The 27,046-nt window shown below is 48.4% G+C and overlaps 7 protein-coding genes across 8 annotated transcripts; 4 read left to right on the top strand and 3 right to left on the bottom strand.

Annotated features, from left to right (window-relative positions):
• Nucleotides 1-524: 524 nt before the first annotated feature.
• Nucleotides 525-2,503, bottom strand: LOC117895553. Its single transcript, XM_034803262.1, has 4 exons — nucleotides 2,282-2,503; nucleotides 1,899-2,087; nucleotides 1,261-1,346; nucleotides 525-1,207 (listed from the first exon to the last, which is right to left on the bottom strand). The coding sequence occupies exons 1-4, from the start codon at nucleotides 2,336-2,338 to the stop codon at nucleotides 661-663; spliced, it is 879 nt and encodes a 292-aa protein (XP_034659153.1). The 5' UTR covers nucleotides 2,339-2,503; the 3' UTR covers nucleotides 525-660.
• A 1,348-nt stretch (nucleotides 2,504-3,851) lies between these two features.
• On the top strand, nucleotides 3,852-4,911 carry LOC117895561 (sepiapterin reductase). Its single transcript, XM_034803276.1, has one exon. The coding sequence runs from the start codon at nucleotides 3,968-3,970 to the stop codon at nucleotides 4,772-4,774; it is 807 nt and encodes a 268-aa protein (XP_034659167.1). The 5' UTR covers nucleotides 3,852-3,967; the 3' UTR covers nucleotides 4,775-4,911.
• Nucleotides 4,912-5,947: 1,036 nt separating this feature from the next.
• Nucleotides 5,948-6,839, top strand: LOC117898244 (sepiapterin reductase). The gene has a single exon (XM_034807494.1). The coding sequence runs from the start codon at nucleotides 6,016-6,018 to the stop codon at nucleotides 6,805-6,807; it is 792 nt and encodes a 263-aa protein (XP_034663385.1). The 5' UTR covers nucleotides 5,948-6,015; the 3' UTR covers nucleotides 6,808-6,839.
• Nucleotides 6,840-6,847: 8 nt separating this feature from the next.
• Nucleotides 6,848-8,526, bottom strand: LOC117898238 (splicing factor ESS-2 homolog). Its single transcript, XM_034807481.1, has 2 exons — nucleotides 8,081-8,526; nucleotides 6,848-8,023 (listed from the first exon to the last, which is right to left on the bottom strand). Exons 1-2 carry the CDS (start codon nucleotides 8,424-8,426, stop codon nucleotides 6,900-6,902), a joined length of 1,470 nt encoding a protein of 489 aa, XP_034663372.1. The 5' UTR covers nucleotides 8,427-8,526; the 3' UTR covers nucleotides 6,848-6,899.
• Nucleotides 8,527-9,049: 523 nt separating this feature from the next.
• On the top strand, nucleotides 9,050-11,579 carry LOC117901383. Of its 2 annotated transcripts, none has more exons than XM_034812113.1 (3): nucleotides 9,050-9,214; nucleotides 10,672-10,842; nucleotides 10,913-11,579. In XM_034812113.1, the coding sequence occupies exons 1-3, from the start codon at nucleotides 9,157-9,159 to the stop codon at nucleotides 11,383-11,385; spliced, it is 702 nt and encodes a 233-aa protein (XP_034668004.1). In that variant the 5' UTR covers nucleotides 9,050-9,156; the 3' UTR covers nucleotides 11,386-11,579. The 2 variants fall into 2 exon arrangements, with proteins under 2 accessions (XP_034668004.1, XP_034668013.1); XM_034812122.1 differs by having other exon boundaries at nucleotides 9,051-9,214; nucleotides 10,723-10,842.
• A 347-nt stretch (nucleotides 11,580-11,926) lies between these two features.
• On the bottom strand, nucleotides 11,927-12,993 carry LOC117892703. The gene has a single exon (XM_034799118.1). It carries the CDS (start codon nucleotides 12,898-12,900, stop codon nucleotides 12,061-12,063), a length of 840 nt encoding a protein of 279 aa, XP_034655009.1. The 5' UTR covers nucleotides 12,901-12,993; the 3' UTR covers nucleotides 11,927-12,060.
• Nucleotides 12,994-14,693: 1,700 nt separating this feature from the next.
• LOC117902694 (T-box protein H15) lies at nucleotides 14,694-21,894 on the top strand. The gene is made up of 7 exons (XM_034814239.1): nucleotides 14,694-15,668; nucleotides 17,452-17,831; nucleotides 18,074-18,306; nucleotides 18,379-18,535; nucleotides 18,611-18,772; nucleotides 19,657-19,724; nucleotides 20,800-21,894. The coding sequence occupies exons 1-7, from the start codon at nucleotides 15,497-15,499 to the stop codon at nucleotides 21,737-21,739; spliced, it is 2,112 nt and encodes a 703-aa protein (XP_034670130.1). The 5' UTR covers nucleotides 14,694-15,496; the 3' UTR covers nucleotides 21,740-21,894.
• The last annotated feature ends 5,152 nt before the right edge of the window (nucleotides 21,895-27,046 follow it).

Below are 27,046 nucleotides of genomic sequence, written 5' to 3' on the forward strand. Positions count from 1 at the left end.
CTCTTCCGCCCTGAAGTCCTCAGATGCATCTGCTTTTAGGCTGCAGATTTAGCAGCTGTTATGACACAGGCAGCTGGATCTGTTCAGCTTGGCGCCGTTTCTTCGCCTCGTCCTCATCAACCTCACGTTTTGGCCGTTTTGTTGCTTTAAAAGATGCCCAAGCCGAATAGTTGCATCTCGGAAAGTCGGAGGTGAGTCGAATTAATATTGCTTCTTGCAATCAGAACAAAATCTACTCCGGTGTTGACAAGCTCTGGAATGTAAAGCAGTCAGCAGATGGCAGACTGCTCGTCCAGCGTGCAGTTCGCGCGAGAAGTCAGGTAAATCGAGTTTTCAATTAAGGAAAGCTTCAAAATAAACAAATTCCCTAAATTCTACAGGAAAATAAACTTAATAAACTGCGGGACAGCCATTGCCCCAGGCCTGCCTTCTGTCTTAGAACTCTTCAAATGATAGCCGGAGGCGGATCAAAGGAGTACCCTACGGAGCCATGGCTGGCCACAAAAGCCAACTAAACTGTTTGCTTGCATAAATAGTGGAAAGTACATGCTAGTACAATTATGTATTTAAGCTCTAAGACAGCCAAGCAACATCCATTCATTGCTTAACATAAATAAATAATTATTTACAATCGGAAGTGTGAGAGGAGGCAGACAATGCCTAATAGCAGCTGCCAGCATCAGGCTCCTGGCGATTCGCATTGCGGTAGGAGGTAATGCGGCCCGGCTTGAAGCCACAGTCAACGGAAACCTTGCCGGCCACCTTGCCGTAGCCATCGTTGGAGCTCTTGGAGGCGTAGCTGCTGGAGGCATAGCTCGAGCGGGAGCTGCTTATTTTCTTGAATTTTGGGTTCTTGTACTGCTCGGTGATGTAGCCCAGCTGCTTGTAGGTCAACTGTGGTGTTGGGTCATCGTCGGAGGACTGCTGTTGCTCCTCCTCCTCGATGTACTCCTCCTCCTCCTCCTGCTTGGCCACATAGTTGGGCTTCTTCAGGGTGATGACCTCGCTCTTCAGCTTGAACAGATTCTCCTCGGGCACATTGGAGAAGTGAACCTTTTGCACACCATCCACAGGCTTCTGGGCGAATCCAAAGGCCAGCTTAGCCTCGGGCACATTGATGGCCTTGCCGGCCTGGGCTGCCAGGCTCACACTAATGGGATCTGCGGCCGGGCTGTTATCTTCCGTCTTCTCCGCCGAATAGGCAATGCTGTGAACGAAGCAGTTGAATATGGGTTCCATGATGGGAATGGATCCACTTACTTGCCATAGCTGGAACTGGAGCTGGAGCTGCTGCTGTAGCTATCGGTGCTTTGTTGGCATGAGCAGGTGGGCTTGCACGGTGTCGTCTGTGTGTAAATGATCGAGAGTTTCGGGAGGGTATCGTTATAAGGTATCGAATTTGGTTTCTATCATTTCAGATTGCTGTTGCTCGGAAGCACGTACGGAGCGATAATGATGACGGCGAAGAGCATAATGATGGTGAAGTTTACGATGATGAGGCATAGCTGAAGCACTGGTTAGTATTCCAACCCACGACTCGCTCGCGCGGCTCTCCGATAAAATATATTCGATGCGGAAACACTAAATGTACTTGAGGATGATGATGTTGATGTTGCTCATGTTGATGATGGATGTGGGCGCACTGGTTGCATTTATCATTTAGTTACTGGTTCTAGGACTTATTCTAAGGCTTAAACTAGAATGGGTGGTTAGTCATGGAGTTAGATTTGATATTGATAGCCGGATGGACGCCTCTTGTAGCAATCGATATGCTCCAGACGCTGCAGACGCTCGGCCAGACGGCGAGCCGCCAGTGTTTTGGCTTCGAGTGCACCCTCGAGCATTCGGCGGCCCAAGAGGTTGTTGAAGGCATGCACATATTGAAAGATATCACGTACTTTTCCACAGGTCTTTGGCAGTTGGGCGGGCTCAATCAGCTGCTTGCTGCACCAGCAATTGTCACCGATCGGCGAGAGATTCACTTCACTGGGCTCATAGTAGCGGGGCTTGGGACGCACAATTGTCGGTCCTTGGCAGCTTTGGCAATAGTCGGTACCCTTCTCCGAGCACACACAGGCAGCCAGCAACTGTAATAACGATGGAGAAACGGAAATCAAACACATTTAGCTTTCATTGCAAAACAAAAAACCTAGAATTTCGTCAGCAGTGTTGGCACTCAGCGTCACAATAGTCGTCTCACTTGCACACGCACAATTAGTCCCGGTAACGGTCCCGTTCAAAACAAATAGCTCGTGCTCGCTCTCTCCTTCGTTATGCTTACCGCTTGAGTGCAGTGCATTGCCAGCAGCAATGATATAAACAGTTTACAGGCTTGCATCTTGGCTTCTTGGCTTGGTTCTTATCGGTCGCGTGCCGCTCGGTGCTCGTTAAAAGTTTGAACTGCTTATGGAGGCGGTCCACACGTTTTATATACCCCAGAAGATTGAGAAACGCTGCTTAGGTTCTTGTCATTGCAATTGCTCTCAGAACATGCATTAGTTTCGTGGTTTTTGTTGTTGTGACCGTTTCTCTCTCAATTCGGGCTAAATGAAATCTTGGCCATTCATGGTTAAGGTTCAATGCAGCATCTCACATGGTCCAAGCACAACGCTTTCTCGCTTTGATTTTGTCTGGCCCACCAGGGTCAGGCTCAGATTCGGGCGCTGTTTGCTGATGCTGCAGCAGCAGCCACGCCGTCCGCCATCGCCACCGCCACCGCCGCTGCTTTCATCCAGTAGGTACGTGCTCCCCCGAATTGGGTAGTGCCCAACCTGATATTGATACAAAGCAAAATCACCATAAACAAACGAATCTAGTGAATTCCATAGAATTTCATATCGCCACCAAGTCGCCAGCGACAAATATTAACAATGAAGTTGCGACAAAGTCGAAATGCCATACGAATTATTGTACATATATGTACATATTTATTGCGATTAGCTGTAGCTGCGTGCTCCCAATCCATAAATTGGGTCAGCGTCATCTCGCGAATTGACCCCCGGGAGCAGACGCTAAAGAAACGGAATTAGGCCGTTAACCCAATTTCTGGGCTGTTATTGTTTTCGGATTTTAACATTGTTTGTGCGAGTGTGGGTGTGTGCGTGCATATCGAAACAATCTGGTACACATTATTTGCAATATAATTCACAATCCACGTCTTTAGGCGGCATCTTGGTGCATGTTAACTGATGTAACAAGTAATTTAATTACGATCGATCGCACTTGCATTTGTTTAGAATTGCATACATACACAAACATGTGTAAGCACACACATACTTACATGCATACATATGTATGTATTACCGATTCATTATGCAATCGATGTTCGATGACTGAAAGCGATAACATAAATAACGGCGTGTGCATGCATAATGTAAATATTCTAATAGAAAAATTAATCTCCCACTTGACCTAACCTCTTTTCAGTAATGGCCGTGGCCTTGACTAGCTGTCGTATCAGACAACAACAACCGGGTTCAGTCGCCTCCGCCCCCCCACTTTCACATTGCCGAATCAAAGACGAAAATAGTCCAGCGATCAGCAGTTGGATTCATGCCGAGAAGGATGCCAGAGGTCAGCTGTCTGGATTTCGTTGCCGAAAAACTCTGCCGGTTAATGGGCAATTTACAGGTTAATGGCTGGCAGCCCGGACAGAACCGTCTTATCAGGAGATGCTATGGCAAATAAGCGCTGAGCTGGCGTAACCACAAGATCCAGGCTTGCCATAGATGAACACAAATCTTCAAGTAAATAATATTTATATATGTACATGTGTATGTGTGTTTCCCACCTAGTTCATTGGAAGTGTACTGCTTATCTTCCCGAACAGAGTCCAGCTGTTAGAGCCGAGAACTGCTTCCCATTCAGTACAGTTGTACAGCCGCAAGTGAACGCAAGTAGAAAATTTTGGTGCTCTTCTTCCACACGAAGTCCGGGAATCCTGCTCAGAGTCCTCATCCAACTAAATATGGCAGCAAAAAGAATGGATCTAAATATGCGCACCTTCCTGGTGCTGAGTGGCAGCTCAAACCCTTTGGGTCAGACACTGGCCCTGCAGCTATGCAGTCGTTTGGCACCCGGATCGGTTGCCCTCATCCTGGACGATGACCAGGCTAAACTTTCTGCCTTGGAGCAGCTGCTCAGGGAGCAGCTGAAGCCGGATAAGGTGCAGCTGAGGACGGGCCAGTTGGACGAGCAGCACTCCAATGGTGTGGAGCTGATGGAGCAGGCCCTGCAGCAAGCATCCTCCGGCAGTTTCGAGCGTTCCATCATTGTGCACAACGAGGGTTTGGCCGCCACCGAAGTGCTGATGGAGCCACAGTTGTCGCAGGACTGGACCGCCTATGTCCAGCGGCAGTTGTATGCCCCAGTGGCCCTGAACCAACGCTGGCTGCACTGCAAGCAATTGACTGGCGTGCAGAAGCTGGCCATCAATGTGACCTCGTCGCTGCTGGTGCGTCCGCTGATCCACAGTGGTCTGCTCTGCTCCTGCAAGCGTGCGAGGGACATGTACTTCCGTGCCATGGCCTCTGAGGAGTCTCGCCACAATGTCCATGTGCTCAGCTATGCCCCCGGCCTGCTCGACTCCCATCAGACTCAGTGCGATGTCAACGGCAATGTGATTACCCCGGAGTCCCTGGTAGCATCGCCACAGATCCTGCAATTGCCACGTGTCCAGCCGCTGCAGGCCACCCTCAAGCTGATCAACATTCTGGAGGAGATCTCCTTCGTTTCCGGTCACGATGTCGACTACTACGACACATTCGTTTTATGAGTAGAAACCTGGCGGTGGACTGTGTCCCTGATGGACTCGTTTCTAACCATATTGCACGACTTGGATGCTGCTTTTGATTTAATTGATTTGGACATGAATAAACTGCTGCTGGCCCCGGTACTGGAGGTGGAGGTGGAGAAGAGCGAGAAACTCGGAAAGGAAACTGAGCGAAAAAAGCTAAAATGATTTTTATTTGTGTGTTTTCGGGTAGGGAAAAGTTAAAGGAAAGTTTGTGCATGATGATCATGATGAAGTATGAGCTGCAGAGACGATTGTTAGATGGAATTGATTACGAGGAAACCCATAAGAAAGCAAAATTAATCCTTTAGGCAGAAGCTATAAGTTCAAAGAACTTTAGGTAGTTCTACAAACTTGTTTGTAGAAACCCCCTTCAAGATAAGCTAAATTTCAGTTGAATCGAAAGATCCCCCTGGGAAGATCCCCAACGTACATTGGCCCGCATCTTCCTTGCGCTCGCCTGTTCCGTTTATGAATCAGCGTTGAAGTCTGTACATATATAATAGGTCCACTTCCAGACATTACCATCGAATTCACTGATAAGTGTATGTGGGGTGCGCCAGGGCAGGCACGAGATCAGTATACTGTTGCCGGGTGGGTCCCACATCAATCTTGATAAGGGGGACTCAATTCATATGGCACTCGCAGCTTGTGGGCAAAGACTTTTCGCGTTATCTCGTTTGCCCCCTCATCTCTTTGCCAATATATAGGAAGTCTAGTCGCAGAAACGTAATGGCTAGGCTGTTAATGCACAGATCCCTCGTTCTACTCTGCAAGGCATACTTTTGGGACATACAAATTAAGGAATTCATTAGAAGTTGAAAGCATACAGAAAATGACTGCAAACTGCTTCTTGGCTTATTGCACTATTCCTCAATTTAGGTATTCGATTTGATATTGCCAATTAGTTAGGACTATCAACAATGCATTTATAATTTAATTCGAATAATGAATCAATTTTCTACAAGACTGACTAACTGGAGAGACTACCAATTATTTCATTTATTAGAAAATAAGGTTTAAACAGCGACTGCTGCTGGGTCGTGGGAGAAGAATGTGTTTTCTAACTGTTTTACAGCACTGCTTGCTGGTACTGCTTTGCAATTATCAAAGCTCAAACTGGAAAATATCGATTACGACCCACAGATAGTTGTCCAGCTTAACAACTGTTGCCTGCCTGCCGCTTGTATTTGGCAAATTAGAAAGTCAAGTCAAGTCCCAGCATGGATCTGAAGCAAAAAACATATCTTCTGGTGACTGGGGCAACGCGTGGCATTGGCCGCGAGTTTGCCCAGCAGCTGTCGCAGCGCATTGAAGCCCTGGGCTCGGTGGTTGTGCTGCTGGGACGCAGCCAGCCGCTGCTCGAGGAGACAAAGGACACAATTTTGAAGCAAAATCCGGAACTGTCGGTGCACACTTTCGCGCTGGAGTTGGCCACAGCCAAGGCTGAAGATTTTGCACGCATCCTTAAGGACTCGCAGGTGTCTTCGGGTGACTTCCAGCGGGCCATTGTCATTCACAATGCCGGCACTGTGGGTGACACATCGAAGCGTGCTCGAGAGATTGGCGACACGGAGTATCTGCAGGAGTATTTCCACACCAATGTCTCCTCCGCCATTGCCCTCAACTGCGAGTTCATGCGCACATTTGCCGGCATTCCCAAGCTGGTCGTGAACCTGAGCACTCTGGCGGCCATAGCACCAATCTCCTCGATGGCCCACTATTGCACCGTGAAGGCGGCCAGGGAGATGTACTTCCGTGTGCTGGCCACCGAGGAGACAGCACCGGACACGCTGGTGCTCAACTATGCGCCCGGCATGATTGACACCCAAATGACGGTGCAGGTGCAGCGCGAGGCTCATGATCCCGCCGTGGTGGCCATGTTCCGGGAGCAGCGCGAGTCCAAGACAATGCTGACAACGGCACAGACAACGCAGCGGTTCCTCCAGGTGCTCGCAGCGCAACGTTTCCAGTCTGGCGACCATGTCGACTACAGGGATCCAGTGGAGACCTAGACGGCTGTCACATTTTACACTTTACACTTTGGTCATTGGGTATTTTTGTATATTAAAATGTAAACGCAACAAATGAATTGATTGTTCGACAGCTAAAAGAAGTCCGCTGCTGCACTGCGTGGCTTTATGGGTATCTTGAGCAGATCGTCTGTGATTGTGGAGCCCGTATCGATGATGGTGTTGCTGGTTGGCGTTGTGATCCTTCTCGGCTTGCCCAGCGGCGTTGTGCTCTTCACCAGGCCGGGCGTGATCTTCCGCTTTCTGGACGCCTGGCCCGGCGTTGGTGTGCGTCGTAGACTGGGCGTGCCGCGCAGCCCCAGCTTGGCAGTGGCCAGATGCTGCGCGGCTGGGGACATGCTGGCCAGACGCTCCATGTTCGTGCGTATCAGCGGTGAGCTGATGTTGCGTCGTGCAGTGTCGAGTGCCACTTGCTTCTGGTTGCGCATCTTCTCGCTGACCCTCTCGGCCAGGGCTATGGCAATGTTCTCGCGGCGAGAGTTTTCGTTGATGCGGAACGAGGGTCCCTGGGTGGGACGCAGCGGAGTGTCGCCGCCGTCCAGGCGGAAGGGCGTGCCATCTATCTCGCCCCATGTCATGATGGGGGAGAAGGCCACACCGGGATGGGGTGAGGGAGATCGCAGCAGCGAGAAGCCGCGTATGCGTGGTGGCTCCGTGGAATTGTTTTCACCATCCGCAACCTTTTTACTCTCCACCTCACGCTGGTTGCTCAGACTCTCTGGCAGCCGGGTGGCCTCGTGCTGGATGCTCATGCGACGTTCCGCTGCCTGCACACGCTCCTCCTCGGTCAACTCAACGCCATCCGGCACATACATCACAGAGTTCATGTTTGTGTACTTCCAGGTCTCGATCTTCCTCAGCGGATCGGGCTCCTCGAACTGCTTCTCGATGCTGGGCAGCATGAGGGCACGCGCCAGCTGATCCGCGGACAGCTGCTCGTGATTGTAGAGCAGGGCATACTTTTGGCGCAGCTTCTCCTCGGCCGTCTCAATGATTTCCTGGAAGCTCTGATTGTCCTCGCTCGTGTAGCTCTGCAGAAAGGCATCCAGCGACATCTTGGACGACAATGAACTGCCCTCGGCCGAGCTGCGAGCGCTACTGCTGCTGGTGGTGGAGCACGGAGTGTCCGCACGTTGCAGTGGTGTGTTGCTGCGGCTTCCCTGGCTTACGGGCGTCTCAAAGGTGGCCGGGGACATGGCTAACGAGAGGGAAACACAAAGGAGTGATAGGGAAACTTCTTTTACCGCCGACTCACCATTGTTGTTACGGTTGTTGCGCCGTCCGTTCCGGTTGCCCATCCTTGGAATCCGACCCAGACTGTACCGTGCCCGTATCTCCGCCATTTGCAGAAAGTCACGACGCGCCTCGGCCTCTAGGTAATCATTCTGGGCCCGCAACTTCTCCAGGTCGGGAAAGAAGTCGCGCTGTATGATTTTCGACATCTCTTCTATGTACTGCTCTTCGCTGAGGATTTTCGGTTTGTTTTTGCGTCGCACGAGATCTGTGGGCTTCTTGAAATCTGCCAGTGCCGTGTTCTGGGCCTTGACCATCTCCATGGCCAGGCTGCCGGGTGTTCCAGGTGTACCTGGCGTCGCAGACATTGTTGCGAAAGTCGACACACAGTTTATTTATGCAGATATAGTGATTTTTTTGTAAATTTTACTGGGACCAGTGTAACCACCAGTGTGACCACCGACTTATCGATAAAATATACCGTCTGACACTAAAAAAATGTACCGAAATATACCTTCTTATTTTCACAATATACCGTAAATGTGTGTGTCCATGATCGGAAATGCAATTTCTCAATTTCGATGCCCGCGAGAAAGTTGACAGTGTGCAAGTCAAGACAAAATCGGTTTCGAGGGCTAAAAAATAACAATGCGTGCATTCACATTCATTCTTGTGTCTTACACGCACACATACTCCTGCAGCAGCTGTGTGGGGTACGCATACCGCGGAGTCAACAGTGGCGTTCCGCGACCTACAAGGCTGACATCGATAGGCATTCAACATTTCCGCGCGGCAAAATTTGAAATGTGCAGCCATATCAAATCAATTAATAGTGATTCGTAAGGGACTATGTACGTGTGTGTGTGTGTTCCCCTAGCCACCCACTTCCCATTTCTTACCTCTATCACACTCGGTTACGAATCATGTCGAATGTGCTATCTTATCGGCACCCGCAAGCTCCAACCGCGCCCCGATGCCAAGCTAGCCAACGGACTCTCCACTCAGTCCATTTTCAGCTTTACTCCGTGTCGCTACTCGATCTCCCCACCTTCCTTCAGTAAACTCGTTCAGTTTAGAGTCTGCAATTAGATATCAAATATGAAGTTCTATTTGTTGTTGATTGCCTCCCTGTGTTTTCTGACCTACATCAGTTGTGGTAAATCTTTTTGATCGTTTATTCCCCTCTCCCCGATTTAATATCGCATTGGGAACATTTTTATTTATTTTTTGTTGGTTCAAATTACAAGTGCATTATATAAGAAACTGTGATAAGAGTCGGCGGCGGGTAAAAAAAAACACACACACACACACACAGACATAACAAATCGAAATCCAGCCAAAAGGCAGCGTATCTTATCAATCGCCTACACCCGAGTTGAGTCCATGGTAACTGTTTTCTCTTATCCCACAGTGCTGTAACTCGCCGGCAACTGGGAATATTTTTCACATATGTATGTACATGCATAACTATACACGCATGCATATGTATGTATGCATGTACAAGCAGTGCATGAAATATGGTGAAATGGCATTTCTGTTGTTATTTTATTCGTGTTACACTGCACAAAAATACAAACATAAGTAGATACATAAATATATCTATGCGCACATATTTGTTACTTCGAAATGAATTGTATATTCTAAATCAAAGACTAAAACAATAGAAAGATATTGCACTGAGGAGCAAACGCTTTTTCAATTTTCGTTGGACGTTTTACGCTTCACAATTCTCTTTTAGGCTGTCCTTCGCCTACGAAATGCCTCGTCCAGCGCTAAAGTCTTTGGCGCGGCACAGTGGGGACTCAGCACTCAAAGTAGATAAATGTGTCATTTTGCAAAAAACTGTATTGAACTCTCATTCAGTTATTAATTTAACAAGCTGAATCGGCCCACTGTTCGAGAGTCGCGACTTCTACCTGCCGTCAATGACAAACCCTTTGCGCAGCTGGTCTCGGTCAGAGACGAAGCATAGGCGAAAAGAGAATTGAGAGAATCTAACACGAAGGCCCCGCCATAGTCGGCATTCGGCAGATCCTACAGATATTGAGCAAACTTAAATCTTGTATCTACCCCACTGTTTCTCCTGTCTTTATCTTTGACAATAAATAGTTAAATGAAGAACTGGAAAGTTTCTGCGTAAATGTGCTGCACGTATTCCATGCCATCCGTTCCATATTCCAATTCCATGTGTAACAAACTTCAAGCGAAAGCTAAGCAAGTGCAGTTCCAAATAGTTTCCAAATTTTGTGTCCGTTTTTGTGTATTTACTTGGCTAATCGGACTGTGGAGACATATAGAAATGTGAGAGTGTGTGCGTGTTGACTCATTTTCGGTTTTCTGGTTTATGTACACGCTTGGTCGATAAGAATCGATGGGTATGGGCGAGAAAACGAGATAAGAACTGCTGTGGCTGGCTCCAAGGGACAGTGCGTGCCACGAGCATAGGGAAAGCGCTGAAAGTCAAGCAAAAGCAAATGGAACAGGTCCAGTGGCAGGCACTGTACTGTACTGTGCCCACGCGGCTTGCTTTTGGATGGTATTTCGACGAGCATAACTGTTGCTGGATGGGCCGAAGGCTACACACAAAAAAAAACACTAATCTAATCTAATCAGGTCTAGCCATGACTCAAAGCAAACGCAACGTTCCCCTCGCTAAATTCGCAGATGGCTGCATCCAGTGCAACTCGAAGACCGAGCCCCGTTGCGCCACCGATCCCCTCAGTCTGTTCACCAAAAACTGCTCCGAGTCCATCGGCGGATCAGAGTGCTTCGTGCGCGTTCTGGGTGAGTATTTTTTTTTTTAGCGTTTTGCCTGCACTGCTTATCGAACTCCTATTCCCAATCCAATCCATAGATGGCGTCACCATTCGCGGCTGTGCCAAAGATCTGACCAACGCCACCAAGGCCGCGTGCAACAATGAGCTGGAGTGCCAGATCTGCACCTACACGGAGGGCTGCAACCGCCAGATGTTCCCCTCGTCGCGTGCCCAGTGCCTCCAGTGCTCGGGCAACTCCACCTCCTCGGCATGTGCCACTCAGGTGTACGACCACGCCTCCATCTGCCCCATCTACAAGCTGGGCGATCTCTGCTACATTCGCAACAGCAACCGCACCGCTGACGGCTCCTTCCAGCGCGGCTGCCTCAGCACCGCCCAGGCCAACAAGCAGTGCATCAAGGATGGCAACTGCTTCACGTGCACGGGTCGCGGCTGCAACTTCCTGCAGGCCAACGACACACTGATCCCCCTGGCTCGCGACTCCAGTGCCCAGCTGATGCTGTCGATGTCGCTGCTCCTCATGGGCCTCCTCACCGCCTGGATGCTGTAGGTGCCCTCGTCTCTGGGGACATTCATTTGTCCGTGAGAGCATCGAAAGATACATTTTTTCGTGCATTCTATTAGCTATGCATTTTTTTTTTTTTAATTGTATAAAAGTCCCACTCTGCCTTTGTTTGCGTTTTGAGCCACACCAAGAACTGAGAGACGAAAGCAAAAATAAAGATACAAATTTGTAATGGAAAAGAGGGGAAGCGAAATATTGATCAAACACTTTTGTTTGCTTTCGATTTTATGAGGTGCCAACGGTCGGGGCACTTCAGCACTTGACACCCCCAAGAAACGCAGTTGACAGTTCCCGGTCCTCCACTCTTGGCAGCGAACCGGAAGCTCCACGCCAATGGAGGGGCGCTGCATAAATGTGTCGACGCCTCCAAAATGTTTGTCAATTATTTTTCAGTGTCTTTGGGTTTATTTTTTGTTTTCTTATTGTTTTTGGGTTCCTTCTGGCTGGCATTCCAAATTGAACTACGCAAATAGATCAGCAAAATATTGACGTGGACTCTCATCGATGCTCCCCTTGAGGCAGCAACGTGAAACGGATTTTATTGCAAATTGGAATGAAAATGTGGAAATTATTTTGATCTGTCGGAATGTTTGAATTTTGGTGTGGAAATGTAACTGATATTTGGTGCCTTTTGTCTTGTTGCTTGAGATTTGTGTGAGTTTAATGAGAATTAGCAATGATCTGCTCATTATTCGTGTCAGTGTCCGAGTCCTCTAAGATCTCGTCCCATGTCTGCGGCTCGTTTAGCTCCGAAGACTCCTTTTGCTCCTCAAGCTGGCTCCAGTCGCGAGACTCCTGACGCACCTCCAGCTTGCTCCAATCCTGAGAGTCCTTCGCCTCCAACTTTGGCTGAACCTGCACGACCGGCTCCAGTTCCAAGACAGCACCGCTGACGGCCAGCTCATCCTTGCAGGGCAGCTCGTCAGGCGAACTCTGATTGGAATTATTCCGCAGCATGTCCCATAACTCCACCTCATCGTCTGAGATCTCGGAGCTCACCTCAAGATCTTTCTCATCATCCTTCTCCAGCGACTGATCGTTGGTGCCGTCACCGGCAAGCGCTGGAATGAATGGAGCGGGGCTCGGAACGGGCTGAATGAGGGAGGCCGCCGAAGCGGCTTCGACCAGGCGAAGGTGGTTTAGTCTCGATTTGGAAATGCCGCCCGTCTTCAGCATCTGATCGTATGACTCCGTCATGTGCTCGTGAACGAGCAGACCCTCCAATGCCTTCAGCTCCTCCTCCAGCTCGATTTCGCGCATGCGCTTCTCGGTGGCGATAAGCGGCTGCCAGTACAGGTCCAGCGTGGACATGTGCTTCACGCCGACATCCTCGAGCTTATCGCGGTTCTTGAGAATCATCTTCTTGAATACCAGCCGACTGAAGCCCATGGGCACGTGCAGCACCTGCCCGATCTGGAGCTTCAGGTCGCCCGCGGTGCCGTAGCGATGCGACTTGTAGAGGGACCTCTTGCCATCACGTGTCTGCACACAGACTTGCATTTTGTTGCCTCCTTGACGCTTCCAATTACGAATTTGGACTAGAATTTTATACGACTGAACGCACGTGTGCTGCTGCTGTGTGCGCCGTGCGGTAAATGTGGATCTGACTTTAGACGCCTGGCTAAATGACGAAAGATTAGATGTTGAAGTTAACAACGGGTGGATGCTCCATCCCAGACCTGATCCTTGCCTTGCACTTAGATTGTTGATCCGAAAACCGGTTTGCTGTTTGCTAAAACGATGTGCAAAAAAAAAAGATGTTGCTAGCGGCAGAGTGTGACCAGCGGTGTAAGCTGCATTCCGTACGGTAACACTGCTCAGGCCACAGCTTTCCGTTTGTTCAAATTGTGCAAAGTGAACATAAAGTGAGTGAAAACAAAGAATACAAAATGGATCCATGCAGGAGATTACTTCTAAACTGATTGGCATTGAGTTGGCCCATATTTGCAGCAAAGAAACAAGATGGATCGAGCATCGAGCCAGGAATTCGAATTGTTATTCCATAAATTCGGCAATTTGAATGCCATTTGTTTATGGCTAAGCGAATGATTAACAAATAATGTAATAACCATTTCAGTTTCAGTGAGGCGTTTCCGCAATTTATGAATTATTTATGGACTCTCCCAATCCAATTCCAATCGCACAAGGCAACATTCGGCCGGGGAGCCAGCCACTTAACTCAAAATAATTGTAAACAGTGCGGCAAGTGGAAAATGGCCAAGTCCTGGGCGCAACTGGATGCCAAGATTTATGCGATTTATCCACACACACACACATACAAATGCGGGAGTAGAGTAGGAAGAGCACGATCTGTGGGTGTAAACAAATCGAATCAGGTGTAGGGCTGCCAGGCCAGGCCACTGCTGCAATTGTGCCGTTAATTGAATGCCTGTGGCTGATGAAAAGCAGACACCAAAAGCAACAAAAAGAAGAAACAAATGGTTCGCTTTGATCGGTTCAGTTCGGTTCGGTTCGGATCGGCTCGCATCGGGGAGCCAGCCGAGCTCCACTCAACCCATCCACCATCCACCATCCACCATCTACCGCATGCGCCTGGAGCCAGCTCTCGCCCGCTCCCGCCCCTTGGGCCTATGCCAAACAGACGCCATTTTTCTCGCTCTCCCACCCGCTGCCGAGTATTTGTGTCTCTCTCCGGCTATTCCGTATTCCTCTTTACGGTTTATTTAGTGTCGAGGTTATGGCGCAATTTGTATTTATGGGCAGCCCCACCACCACACATGTGGCGGCAGTCCAATTAAACGCATTTTCCAAATGACTCAGGTCGGCACGCCCACTTGCACGCAGCCCAAGAAGCGATCGGTGGCCCCAACACACAGATCCCCGCTGCCAGAAGACCACGCCCACGCCACAGAGAGAGAGAGAAAGAGAGGGAGAGCCAGAGCACAGAGGAGCCTGGCATTGTGGTTCCTTTTCTGATGAATGGAAGAGCGAATCTTAAACTTTGGTCAAATAAAGCTTAATTTGTATGCCATTTAATATTTACGATCATTATGGTTTAAATTTAATTCATGAAAACGAAACCAAAAACCACCCAAAGGCAGACTCCACTGTATCGCTGCTCTCCACGCACAACACGGACACTGCGCACAACACATGTCGACGCCTTGGTCTCAGCCACTGGCACAGCGCTCATTGGTCGGCCGATTGGCATATGGATGCCCTGTCTAAATTTGGATGCTGCTGGCGGCGATTGGCGCACGGGATAGATGAGAGCCAGAGCCACTGGATCTGGGCGAGAACTTTCAAGTGCGCTGCAGTCAGTCTCCGGCAGAGTTCCTCTCATCTCATTCGGCAGACAATCGCCTGACGGAACGGATGTGTGTGCAGCGCTGCGAACGGTGCAGCCAGTGGATCTTCATCGGATCAGTTTGAGATCAATTGGGATCAGTTTGTGCGGTGCGTTGGATAGACAGCTAAATGTCTATTATTCGCGTGTGTGCAGTCGATCGTCAAAAATCACTTCACACTTGGCCGGAAGAAGGTGGCAATTGAGGCAACTCAACGCCTCCGACAACAGCCAAGCGAGAGCCAGAGAGTTCTGCAAAAGAACGCAACGGCAACAGCAAAATAAGGAAACAAATAAAAGAAGTTCAAGTCAATCAATCGATCGACTCGATTCGATCGGGCCGACAACAATTTTCGCCAGTCAACGCCAACGGGCCATAAAGCAGAAGCGAAAGATTCGAAAATCTGAAGAAAACAAAAAAAGCAAGAACAAATTTTGGTGTAAGAATTGCCTCAAAGTGGAAACGTCAAATGAGAATGAAATATATATATTTTTTTTGTGTGATCGATAAAGCAGTTTCCAGTGTACATCCCAGGGGTGTGTGTCCGAGCGTGTTCGCGGCTCAATAATCAAATTTGACAACTGCGCGAAAAACGTTTGAGATCCAAACAAGAAGAAACCAAAACAAACTAACAGCAGCAGCAACAAATAGCCAAATAAATGGGCCAACAATCAGTCCTGTGAGGCTTCCTTTTTTTTTATTGTGATACCCAAAAGTTGCCAGCAATTGCCAGATCCGCCGCATAAGGATTGCCTGTGATTTTGTGAGTTGGCATCGGTCGGTCGCAAATGACGCACCTGAGGGGTCCCACGGAGTGCGCCAGCGCCATGATGAGCACCTCGATGCCCTTTCTGGACAACGGCCTGGGCGCCAACCTAACGGACTACAGCTGCTACGCGAACGATTACTGGACCACGCCCTACGCGAACGGCGGCCTCAGCCCCATGAAACAGATCGAAGGTGAGTGTCGTCTCGGATCAGCTGTGGATACCTTGGCCAAAGGGAAGGAATACATGGGAATGGGATGGAATGCATGGTAATGGGACGCGGTAGTGGGTTGATGTCCCCAGAGACTTCATGTAAGTTTCTTTCGTTTCGTTTCTGCGTTTCCCATCACTTGTGCATCAAAAGTGAACCATTTATGGAACTCGCTCAAAGCGCACTTATTTCCAAAGTTTTCCTTTGCTGACAGGGCTAAGTATTACACGGCGACAATGAAGATTGAAACAAGTTCTGCTTCTGGAATTAAAAAAGGAGACTTTGAGCACTTCGGAAACAGAAAATTGATGCGCTTTGGCATCAAAGTTACATATTTTCCCATCGCTTAAACAACAAATATTTAAATCATTCGCATCGTAAAACTTCACTGATGCAGAAATCGAAATGTGCAAAAGAATATTTTATTCATTATCCAATTTGCATGTGAAAGACAAAAGAAAAACTGCTTCTGAGTTAAAATATTAAAATAATTAATTGAAAAATCCAATTTAAGCGAAACAAATATTTAATAATTGCCCAAACGCCTCGAAAGCTCCATGTACACCATGTGGAATAAAGTTTTGAGTGCTTTTCGTAGTTCCAAAACGATTTCTAAGTATTCGAAAAGTCCAATTTGAATTGAAAGCACTTGAGAAAATGCTCATCACAGCTTCCACATAAGTGGAAGTGGGGCTCCTCGAGCCTCAGTGAATCCGCGGCTTGGGGGCGAGTGCCACCGAAATGCCGTTCGAGATAAGCCAATTACCAAAATACACGAACCATGGCAGCCCAGAAATCAGAGCAATTAGCTCGGGAGAATTCTTTGTGGCAGGCATTTCGTCGCCGCCTCTGCCTCTGGCTCTGGCTCAGCCACTGCCTTCTGCCACTGCCTTCTGCCACTGCCTCCTGCCTTCAGCCTCCGCCTCTGTTGTTGTTGTTTGATGTTTTCGTGTGACAGAAAAACGATTTTGTGTGCCAAACGTTAATTGATTTTCGAATTCATTCGCGAACAAGCGCGAGAACGCGCAGCCAGCAGCGCGAAAGGAAGCAAACCGAAAAGTGTGTCCCATTGAGCGACAATTGATGGCGGGAAAACCGAACCGGAGGAGGCAGCCAGTCGACCTGTCATGGGTCATTGGCGACGATAGCAGGGAACGACCCCTTGCCACTCGCCGGAGCGTTGACAATTAATTGCCACATTTACTTGCAACACGAAAGATGCAGCCACAGGGCCTGCTCTGGAGGGTGGGGAAGGGATGGTAAGGGAAGGGAAGGGAAATACTAAATTTAGAGCAGGCGTCTCAATCAGCAAGAGCAGCCGCTGCTCCGACGCCTCTTTATAATTGGATATGTTGTCCCATTTGCTGCGTTTTTGCCCAGCGAAAGTCGGCTCATTATATTCGGCCAGATTGGGTCGCCTGTGGGGTAAGTTTTTGCCCCCTTACAGGCAAGGATTGTGCAGCGGGGGCAGAGGGGGAGCGACTCTGCGCCGGCGTGGCGTGGCGTCTTCATTGCGGCATGTTCCTCCCGCCCTCTCTGTGCGGCGTGGCGTGTCTTCCACTTTAAAACGCATAAATCAAATTAAATATGAAATTAGCAAAATCTCAGATGCTTTGTGTGTGTGCGTGTGTGGCTGTGTGTGCGTGTGTGTGTGTGATTTATGGGCTAATATTTGCCAAAGAACGCAACGCGGAATACGCTGACTTTCCTGTTGGCACCTCGCAGATCTGCAGTAAAGAACAAAATTAAACCTGAATCCTTACAGCCTGCATACAGACGGCGGGCAAGGATCGCAGCTCTTACAAGCCACTGGAACAGATTGATGCCACATTGGCCGACATCGAGACGCACACAACGGCCGGCAGTGGCACAGCGGCGGCAACCAGCAGCAGCAGCAGCAACAGCAGCAACAGCAACAGCAGCAACAGCAACAGCAGCAGCAGCTCTCTGAGCCACCCAAATGCCGGCTGCCAGGAGCTGGCGGACTATGAGGCCAGCAGCCAGCCGGCCACGGGGGACAACACTGCGGCGGGTGCACCTGCCAAGAAATACAACAAAAACCAACACAAAAAAGACAGCAATCACTTGGAGAATAATGCCACAAAAGCCAGCAGCAATCAAGGCAGCGGCAACAATGCCAGAGGGGTACGAAAACGTTCTAAGATCTTGCATATTTCTTAGCAATTAAATCGAAATTTATTTGTGCACTTAAATTTCATTTTTCTAATATTTATGTGGAGCTTTTGCATTCGTTTTAAAGTTAATTCAAAGCCGCCAAATAATCCCTTAAGTCTTTCAAAGTGGCGTCCAGAAAACGAACATTTGTTGGCTCATTGTCGTGAGGATGTGTTCGGCCAGTTCTGATTTGTTTTGAAATCCTTCGGCAGGAATCGGAGGCCGTGCACCCGTCGCTGGCCCAGGCCATCGTTGTGCTGGAGACGAAGGCGCTGTGGGATCAGTTCCATGCGCAGGGCACCGAGATGATCATCACGAAGACGGGCCGTCGCATGTTTCCCACGTTCCAGGTGCGCATCGGCGGCCTCGATCCCCACGCCACCTACATCTGCATGATGGACTTTGTGCCGATGGACGACAAGCGCTATCGCTACGCCTTTCACAAGTGAGTTTCCCACTGGACACGCGATCGGAGGCATCCACTGATGCCTCATCCCTCATCCCTTATCCCTGACAGCTCCTGTTGGGTGGTGGCCGGCAAGGCGGATCCCATCTCGCCGCCCCGCATCCATGTGCACCCCGACTCGCCAGCGGCCGGCTCCAACTGGATGAAGCAGATCGTGTCCTTCGACAAGCTGAAGCTAACCAATAACCAGCTGGACGAGAACGGACATGTGAGTGGCAGGCCCTGCAGCAGCTTCCCCCCAACCCCCACCGGGCTGCTAATGTTTTGCCCCTCTCCGCTCCAGATCATCCTGAACTCGATGCATCGCTATCAGCCGCGCTTCCACCTGGTCTACTTGCCACCGAAGAACGCCTCGCTGGACGAGAACGAGCACTCGAGCCACTTTCGCACGTTCGTCTTCCCGGAGACGAGCTTCACGGCCGTCACTGCCTACCAGAACCAGCGGGTGAGTGCCAAGAATTGTTTCCCTACCGCCACACTGCCACACTGCCACAAACCCCCCCACTGCCATGCCATACCGGCGGAGAGGCCGCAACCATTTTGCGCCGTTTCGACCTCATTGTTTATGACATTCCCATAATCTACAGCGAGCAGGGATGCGGGAGGAAACATTATTCGAGAGAGTGCTCCCAGCGAGGCAGCAACGACCGCAGAGACACACTCAGCCGGCAGGCAGCCAAAAACTATTTTACTTATTGACTTCCATCGAGTAACTTTGGGTTGCAACAACTCTTTTTAACGTGGGGACACAGTGTTGCAAGCCAGAATTCGATTTTATTCAATTAAATGCCGAAAGTTTACTTCACGCAAGTGCAAAAACGATCAAAATGCAGTCGAGAATGTGCAGGGGAACGGAGCAAGTGTCCCCCGAAGTTCAACTTAAGCGTGGAAGATTGCCGAAGTAAAGTTTTATCCTTGCGCCGCAAGTTCCACGACAAACGCGATGGACTCTGGACTCGGATTGTCTCGCATATAACTCATAATTCTGGCAACAGAGCTGCGGGGAGAATATTTTCTATAATTATAGCCAGACATTCTTGAAAAGTATTTAAATTATTTATGCGCTCAGTGTGGGCGCTAACACTTTGCCACCTCCTCTCCGCCTCTGCACTCCTTGGACCCGCTCAGATTTATTGCCAATCAGTTTCGGCGCGTATTCGGCTCGGGCAAGCATTGCCCAATGCAAATTCCCAGATTCCAGTTGTAAACATTTTTCTCTAATTTGCTGAGCATCTAATTTATTTGTTTGGCATTCGTTGCGGCATTCCGACCAAACAATATACATATATATATGTAAATACCATCCATAAATTCTCTACGTATTTGCAGGTGACACAGCTGAAGATTTCCAGCAATCCCTTCGCCAAAGGTTTTCGGGACGATGGCACCAACGATGTGTGAGTTTATTTATTCAAATTTCGGTTAATGCCAGCCCTGAGGCTTGACAATTTGTTAGTAAATTGACCCACTTGTGTGGACTGTGGGCCCCTTCAGTCGCTCCCAAGTCCAATCACATGGCAGGCACAAGTTGAACTAGACATTCCGTCGACGGCGGGCAAAGACATTCCCGGAATCGCCGATGCGTCGCAGCCAGCTAGATATTCGAAAATAAATGAAAAGGGAAACAATAACTCAAAAACAAAAGAACTTCAAAATGTGGAACAGCCAGCAGCCAGCAGCCAGCGGCGGATGATGATGGGAATGCTGATGATGATGCCCGATGCTCGCTGCCTGATGGGACCCGACTGACAGATGGGACGGCGGCATAAACAATTTCTTTCCGTTTTCCGAGGGCTTTTCATATTTGTCGAAAACGGGGAACTGGCAAGCACAACACATTCTAAACAAATCAGGGGGTCTGGTCTGCCATTTCTATTGTTTATGCCCTGATGTTTATCAAAAAAAAAATGCTCAGCATTTCTCAAAGTTTGTGCTCCAAATTGTTGGCTCACATAATTATTGTTTAAGGGATTCTGTTTCAACTCAAACGCTTATCAAAAAGTGTTTATTGGAATGGCATTTGAATTATCGTTTAGATCTGAGCAGATGTTTATCAGCAGACAATTCAGATAAGTATATTCACGTGGGTTCAGCTTCAGCTTCAATATCAGAGCCGACGCAGGGAGTCGTAACAGCAAGCGGTTACAGCAAGCAGTTACACAGTGGTAACAGCGAGCGGTAGCAGCGAGCAGTAACAGCAAGCAGTAACAGCAAGCAGTAACAGCAAGCAGTTACAGCAAGCGGTTACACAGCTCGCTAACAGCATTGATAACATGTTAACATGCTGACGCTCTGAACGTTGCATTTCAATGCAAATTATGTTATTTTAAGCTCATTTAAAGTAACTTTAGGCCAAACCACTTTGAGATAAACTGTTTGCAACTCTTGGGCTACTTGTTTAGGTACTTCCTGAAATCTAAGTGGGAGAAACTGTTTAACATTTACAAACCGTTTCGGCTGCTATCTTTACAGCACCAACGGCAGCACGATGAGCCATGAAAGCCAGGCTCGCATGAAGCAGCAGCAGCAACAGCAGCAGCAGCAACAGCAACAACAACAGCAGCACCAACAACTGCAACAACAGCAACAGCAATTGAGTGGCAAGGAAAGAACAAGCAGCAACAACTTCAGCCTGAGCTGCACAGAGCTTAATGTGGATCCCCAACAGCAGCAGCAGCAGCAGCAGCACCATCAGCAGCAGCAGCAGCAGCAACAGAGTGGCATGCAACTGCCAGCCACGCCCTCGAGCAGCTCCGCTTCCGGCAACTCGCCGGATCTGTTGTCCTTTCAAATGGAGCAACTACAGCAGCAACAGCACCAGCAACAGCAACATCACCTGCAACAGCAGCAGCAGCAGCAGCAACATGCCGCGTTGCATCATCAGAGCCACAATCAATATGGCAGCTATCACCATGCCTACCAGACCCATCCACTGACGCCGCACTCCACCAGCTCAGCCTCACCGCCAGCTGTAATCCCCGCCAGCAGCACAGCTTCGGTCCCAGGAGGAGCAGCAGCAGGGGGAGACACTGCGGCGGGCGCAACAGGAACAGGCACGGGCACAGAAGTTGCAGTTGGAGCTGTGACTGGCAGCACTCCCCAGGTAATGGCTGCCAGCATTTACAGCAGCATCGGCCAGCCGTATGCCCAGGAGCAGAGCAACTTTGGGGCCATTTACCATCACAATGCGGCCGCTGCCGCTGCCGCCCATTATCATCATGGCCACGCCCACAATCACGCCCACGGCCATGGTCACGGACCCTACGCCAGTGCGTACGACAAGCTGAAGGTGTCGCGGCATGCGGCAGCCGCCGCCTACGGAATGACCGCCGGCTATCAGACCTTCTACGGATCGGCGGCCCACCATCAGATGATGCGACCCAACAGCTACATAGACCTGGTGCCCCGCTAGATGCCCCCCGATCACCGCCGGGCACCGATCGCAGATCGAACAAGTATTAGCAGCAGTTGAGGAATTAAACCAAGTACATGCAAAAAAGTATTATAAGTATTTCCCTACTTCTCTCCCTATTTTTTTTTTTGCCTAGTTCTTAATGTAAACCAAAACAACCAAAAAACCAAAAAACCAAACATTTTTGTGCCTTTGTGTAAGAGAAAACCATACCAAAAAAAAAAACCATCAGAACAACAACAAAAAATGCATAATTATAGCTTGTAAAATGTAATTTTATCCTACGATTAATGTTTTAAATGTTATCTACATTTAATATATATTTTTTTTTGCCTAACATTTAATCTTGTAGAATCTGGTAGAGCCCTCGCGGCTCGCTCTGATTATTCCTATGGCTTTTATGTACATAAAAACATGCAAGAAAAGTGTATCTGCCCTTTCGCTCTCTCTAAATATAAACCTGAAACAATTTCAGCAGCAACAAAACAATCATAAATTAACAACAACAACAACAAAACAAGAAACAAAATTTTAATTCTCTTCGATTTCAAAATGGCCGGCGGGGGCCCGCTGGCGATCGGTAATTGGGGAAATTTCCATTTACCATTTTGTTTATGGCTTCTCATTGCTCCCTCCGTCCATGCCCCCCCACCTTACGCTCCGTCTGACTGGCCATCTCTTTCTAAACAAAAAGTGCCGTTGTTTTAATTGAGAAAATCGAACGAAAGAGCATCGCTCGATCAATGCTTGGCTGGCATAACAGAACAGGAATGCCGTTATGTACGAGGTGGGGGAGGGAAGTAGATCCAAAAGGTGCATGGCATGCAGAGTGCGATAGAAAGAGACAGAGTGAGGGTGTTCGAGAGGTTTCAAAGAAGAAGAGAAGGACAGAGACTGGAGTGGAGTGGGGTAGGAGTGGAAGGTGGTGAGCTGCGGGAAGAGTGAGTCGGGGAAACGTAGAAACAGACGAAAAAAGTGAAAGGGAACTTGGGTGCCATGGGAACGGAGGAAAGAGACAGAGCCAGAGAGTGCCGCCCCCAGGTGGGGGGCAGGAGAAATGGAGAGCGATGGCAGGAAGGTAACATTAAAAGCGAAAGCGAAGCAGAATAAGGTAAAAGGGAAAGAGCAGCCGGAGTCGGAGAGGGAGTGGGAGTGGGAGTGGCGGCGGTAGAGGGGTTAAATACCTGTGGGGAGACAAGGCGGAGGAAGAACCAAAGGCTGGAAGCGAGAGATCGAGAGAAATAGACAGCCCATCAAATCGTATCTGAATCGTAATGATTTTCCATTTTCCTCGCCCAACCACCCCCACCCCTTCCATTGTTATCGTTGCGGGGTACGTCGACCCTTCGAAATGCATTTACCCATCCTGATAAGTTTTCCTCCTTCGCTGGCCCGCTGATTGACGCGGCGGATCTTTGGAGCAAGCAATCATTATACATACATACATAAATATATATGTACATATGTACATATTTATGTACATACACATATGTACGTATGTTCCATTTAAAATCCAGTTGGCCATCAAATGAAGTTGATTTTTAAGATTGTTTTTTAAATCAACATCCCACAACTTAGACCACAGGCTGCAACGTTATGATTTTGTATGTAAATTGCTGCTATTGGGTCCAAAAATGTCAGCTAAAGAACTACATAGATCACATAATGATATTTACGTTTTTTTCTGCTAGACAAAACCTGCAATAGGAAGTGCAAAGTCAAATCAAAGTGTGGCCCAGGGTGATAGGTCGACACTTCAGACTGCGGGGTCCGTGGTTTCGTGGTTGCAAATTGAACCGCAAACTCACGTTCAGCAGGTTGACAGCAACTGCATTACCGGCGCACTGCTTCAACCACTGCCAATTTGTATTGCGAAAACAATAACTTTTCGAACTATTAACAAACTGTTAACAATTAAGCGGGTTGTGTGCTCTTTCATACCTTTCATCTGTCCCAGTAATTTTCAGCATATTTATCCGCATTTCATTTTCCTGAGTGCGTTTTGTGTTGCGGGGAAATCATCTGCTGCGCAGCATCTTTCATCTATTTTTCCTCCTACAGGGAATTTACAAAAAGATATCCAATTCAGAATAAATAAAACAATAATAATGACATGTTTTGATAAAGACAAATAATGAAAGCACAAGTATTGGCTGGTTGTGCTAAGGGAAAAGTGGAATTGATTTATCAGCTGATTGACAATTTGATTTTGTAAGGTTATAATTCCCCTTGCAATTAGGTTACCCTCCAACTCTACCTCCATGAGGGCGTGGCAAAATACATATCAGCGAGCGAAGCCGCCGGGGAGGTCCCCGTTGAATTTACACATTTACCGATGCAATGCTGAATGGAACTACATTTTGGATGAACAACTACTCGGCATTGCTTTGTTTTATGTGTATCAGCTTTAAAATTATTATTAAAAAAACAAAGAAACGTACCTACACTCCACTCCATGTACATCGGAGGGGTAATCGGATGGAACGATCAGTGAGGCATGCGACACATGGTCTCTTTATCATTAGTAACGTCGCTTTTGGGTGACGTTCAAGCAGCAGCACCTCCTCCACCACTGGCTCCTCTACCGCTACACGGAACTAGACCAGAGGAGACACGTCACTTCGATCTCAATTTCACACGCTCCGGCTCCGAGCATCGGAAATCAGAAGTAAAGCGAAATGATTCTTTCTCAAGAGCGTTGTGACAAGCCATCAAAAGTCCGACAATCATTAGTCACAGGAGAATTGTGACACGCGCAGAGGAGAGGGGTCGGCGCAGGGAGATTGATTATTTGGCATATTGAACTTTGACCAAAGTTCCAAGTCGACCAAGTAGACGCCCGGGAGGGACTAAGAGTATCTATTTGCTGGTAGGAAATTCTTTCTACTCCTCTGCTCGCCGCAGCATCAAAGAGATTCATATTTATTTATATGTCTAACATTTAATAACGCTACACAATCGCACACACATATTCCTGTACTCCCTCCTGCCGCCTGCCTCTGACTGTGGTCCTCTCATAAATAAGAACAAATTGGCATGCAATTCGCCTTAGAGCAGCCACCAAGTAGAACATAAATTTCTCAACACTTGCATTAAATTTCTACAAAAACAACGATCAAGAGCAAACAGATGTGTCGCCGACTGATTGGAGGAAGGGTGTGCTCGGGCCAGGGGCAGGAGGATCGAACTCGCGCAGGCACAGGTCGGTCAAGAGGGGCATTTAGTCGGGGGAATTGCAGGCAAGAAAGTGGGAAAGCAATTCGTTGATAATAATTGTGGAAAAAAATGCACAAAGTAGGAATCCTAGTGCAATATTTTACTTCAAGTAAGGGCAAGAAATAACGGCAGCTAACTTCTAAAATGTTTAATTGAAGATTAGGAATTTTTGCCCTGCCCTAAATGCCCGAAAATTGCATTCCTAAAACACTTCAATCGCTTCTCTTCGTGCCTTTGAGGGGGGGTTGCTAGGTGCATGCAAAATATTCGCTGCTGCTGCGCTGCCGCTCACGTACACGCGTATTACAGTGATTCGCACCAATACCAATAGAGGGAAATGTTCCGTTTTGCGTGCGTCTGCACACACAGGCGCAAAAACGGCTCGTCAATTGCATGGGTGCCGAGCCCTGCTTCAAACTAATGGAATTAATTGTATTTGAATGTTTGCATCCATTTTCCCATAGCAGAGCTCTTTATCCACGCATTTTTGTTCGTAGATCTGAAGGAACCCTCCCGGAAGTGGGAGTGGTGGGAAAGGTGTTGGCAATTCATGAATCTATTTGCTAATCAAATAAATCTTGCAAAAGGGGCGAAACGGATATTACTAACGCAACTGACTAACCGCAGAACGAATAGCTTCACTGGGCTGTGAGTGAGTGATTCAGAGTCGAAGATTGTACAACCTGAAATGAATGTCGGAAATGAATGTGTCAGGTGCCGGGGGGGCCGGGGGGTGCCTATCGCTGGGCATGTTGTGTCCGGTCCAAGTTCCAACAAATGACATTCATTGCAAGAACTCGAACAAGCCCCATGGAATTCCACGAACATTTGGGAGGGTTCAACATCGACATGGAATGGGAATCATCGTTTAATTTTATCGCCATAAACACTTTCGTTGCTGATAAGTCCCGTAATCGCGGCATACTCGTATGACGTATGTATGTATGTATGTACATATGTATGCATTTATGTACATATCTTTGGGCACTTGCCGTGTTTCTATCATCTAGCTGAAGTCCGACAGTAGATGGCTCCAACTTATATACAGCAGTACTGCGGCAGGCAAGGCACCACCGTACCACCGTACCACCGTACCACCGCCCTGTCATTATATGGTGATAATCAATTGGTGTGTCGGAGCCACTTGAGATTGGAATGGAAAGATGATTGGGATGCCACTGTAAAATGAATATTTTCGAATATTTATTGTCATCCCATACGATGTGGTAGGTCCACTTCACTTCACATCCCATTCCATTCCATTCCATTCGATCCTATTTGTTGTTGTAGGTGTGCGCCCTGTCGCCCTGTCGCCCCGTCGATCTCTGGTGTTTCGATCTCGCATCTTGCATGGTGTCAAATGGCTTGAAGGCCCATGTCCGTGTCTCTCTCTCTCTCTCTCTCTCTGTCTCTCTGCATCTCTGTATCTCTCTCCAGCCGTCCTCTCTCTCTCTCTCTCTCTCTTTCTGTGTTTCAAGTGCAAAAAGAAACTGTTATTCTTATCATCTTCCGAGTGTTTGGTGCAGAGGTTCCAGTGGTTGGAGCGCATCCGTGGCCAATCGCTTTGAAAGTGAAACCGTGTTTATGCCGTTTGTTGTTCCAACCCGACACTTGAGTCTTTGTTTATGCGTTAGAGACAGCAGCGTAACGCACTGTTTGGGGTAGGGTATGCATTCGATTATACTGATCTAGCTAAAGGTACTTCGGACAGCTAGGGGAAAGTAGACACAGTGCTGTGTCATCGTAAATTACACAAATGCATACAACAAATTCCACCTTCGCTCTACTTCGATCACCGCAGAACATCATCCTTTAGGGCATCAGCTAGTCGACTACCTTTGCTATTTCCTGGTCCTGTGTCTTTTACTGTTATTTATGCCTGGATATGTATCGTTCCGTCAGAGACGCCAACACGAGACTCAAGTGGCGTACGGCGGCCTGACCAACCCCAAAATAAAAAATGAAAAGAAAAAGAAAAAGAGGAAAGGAAAGGAAAAGGAATGACGAACGGGAAACCCTTTGTGTGGGGAAGCGCATGCGCGACTCGACTGTGTCGAGGGGCATATTTGACATATTGCTGACACGCCCACA

This window comes from Drosophila subobscura, chromosome A, assembly GCF_008121235.1.
Source record: "Drosophila subobscura isolate 14011-0131.10 chromosome A, UCBerk_Dsub_1.0, whole genome shotgun sequence".
NCBI classification, from domain to species: domain Eukaryota; kingdom Metazoa; phylum Arthropoda; class Insecta; order Diptera; family Drosophilidae; genus Drosophila; species Drosophila subobscura.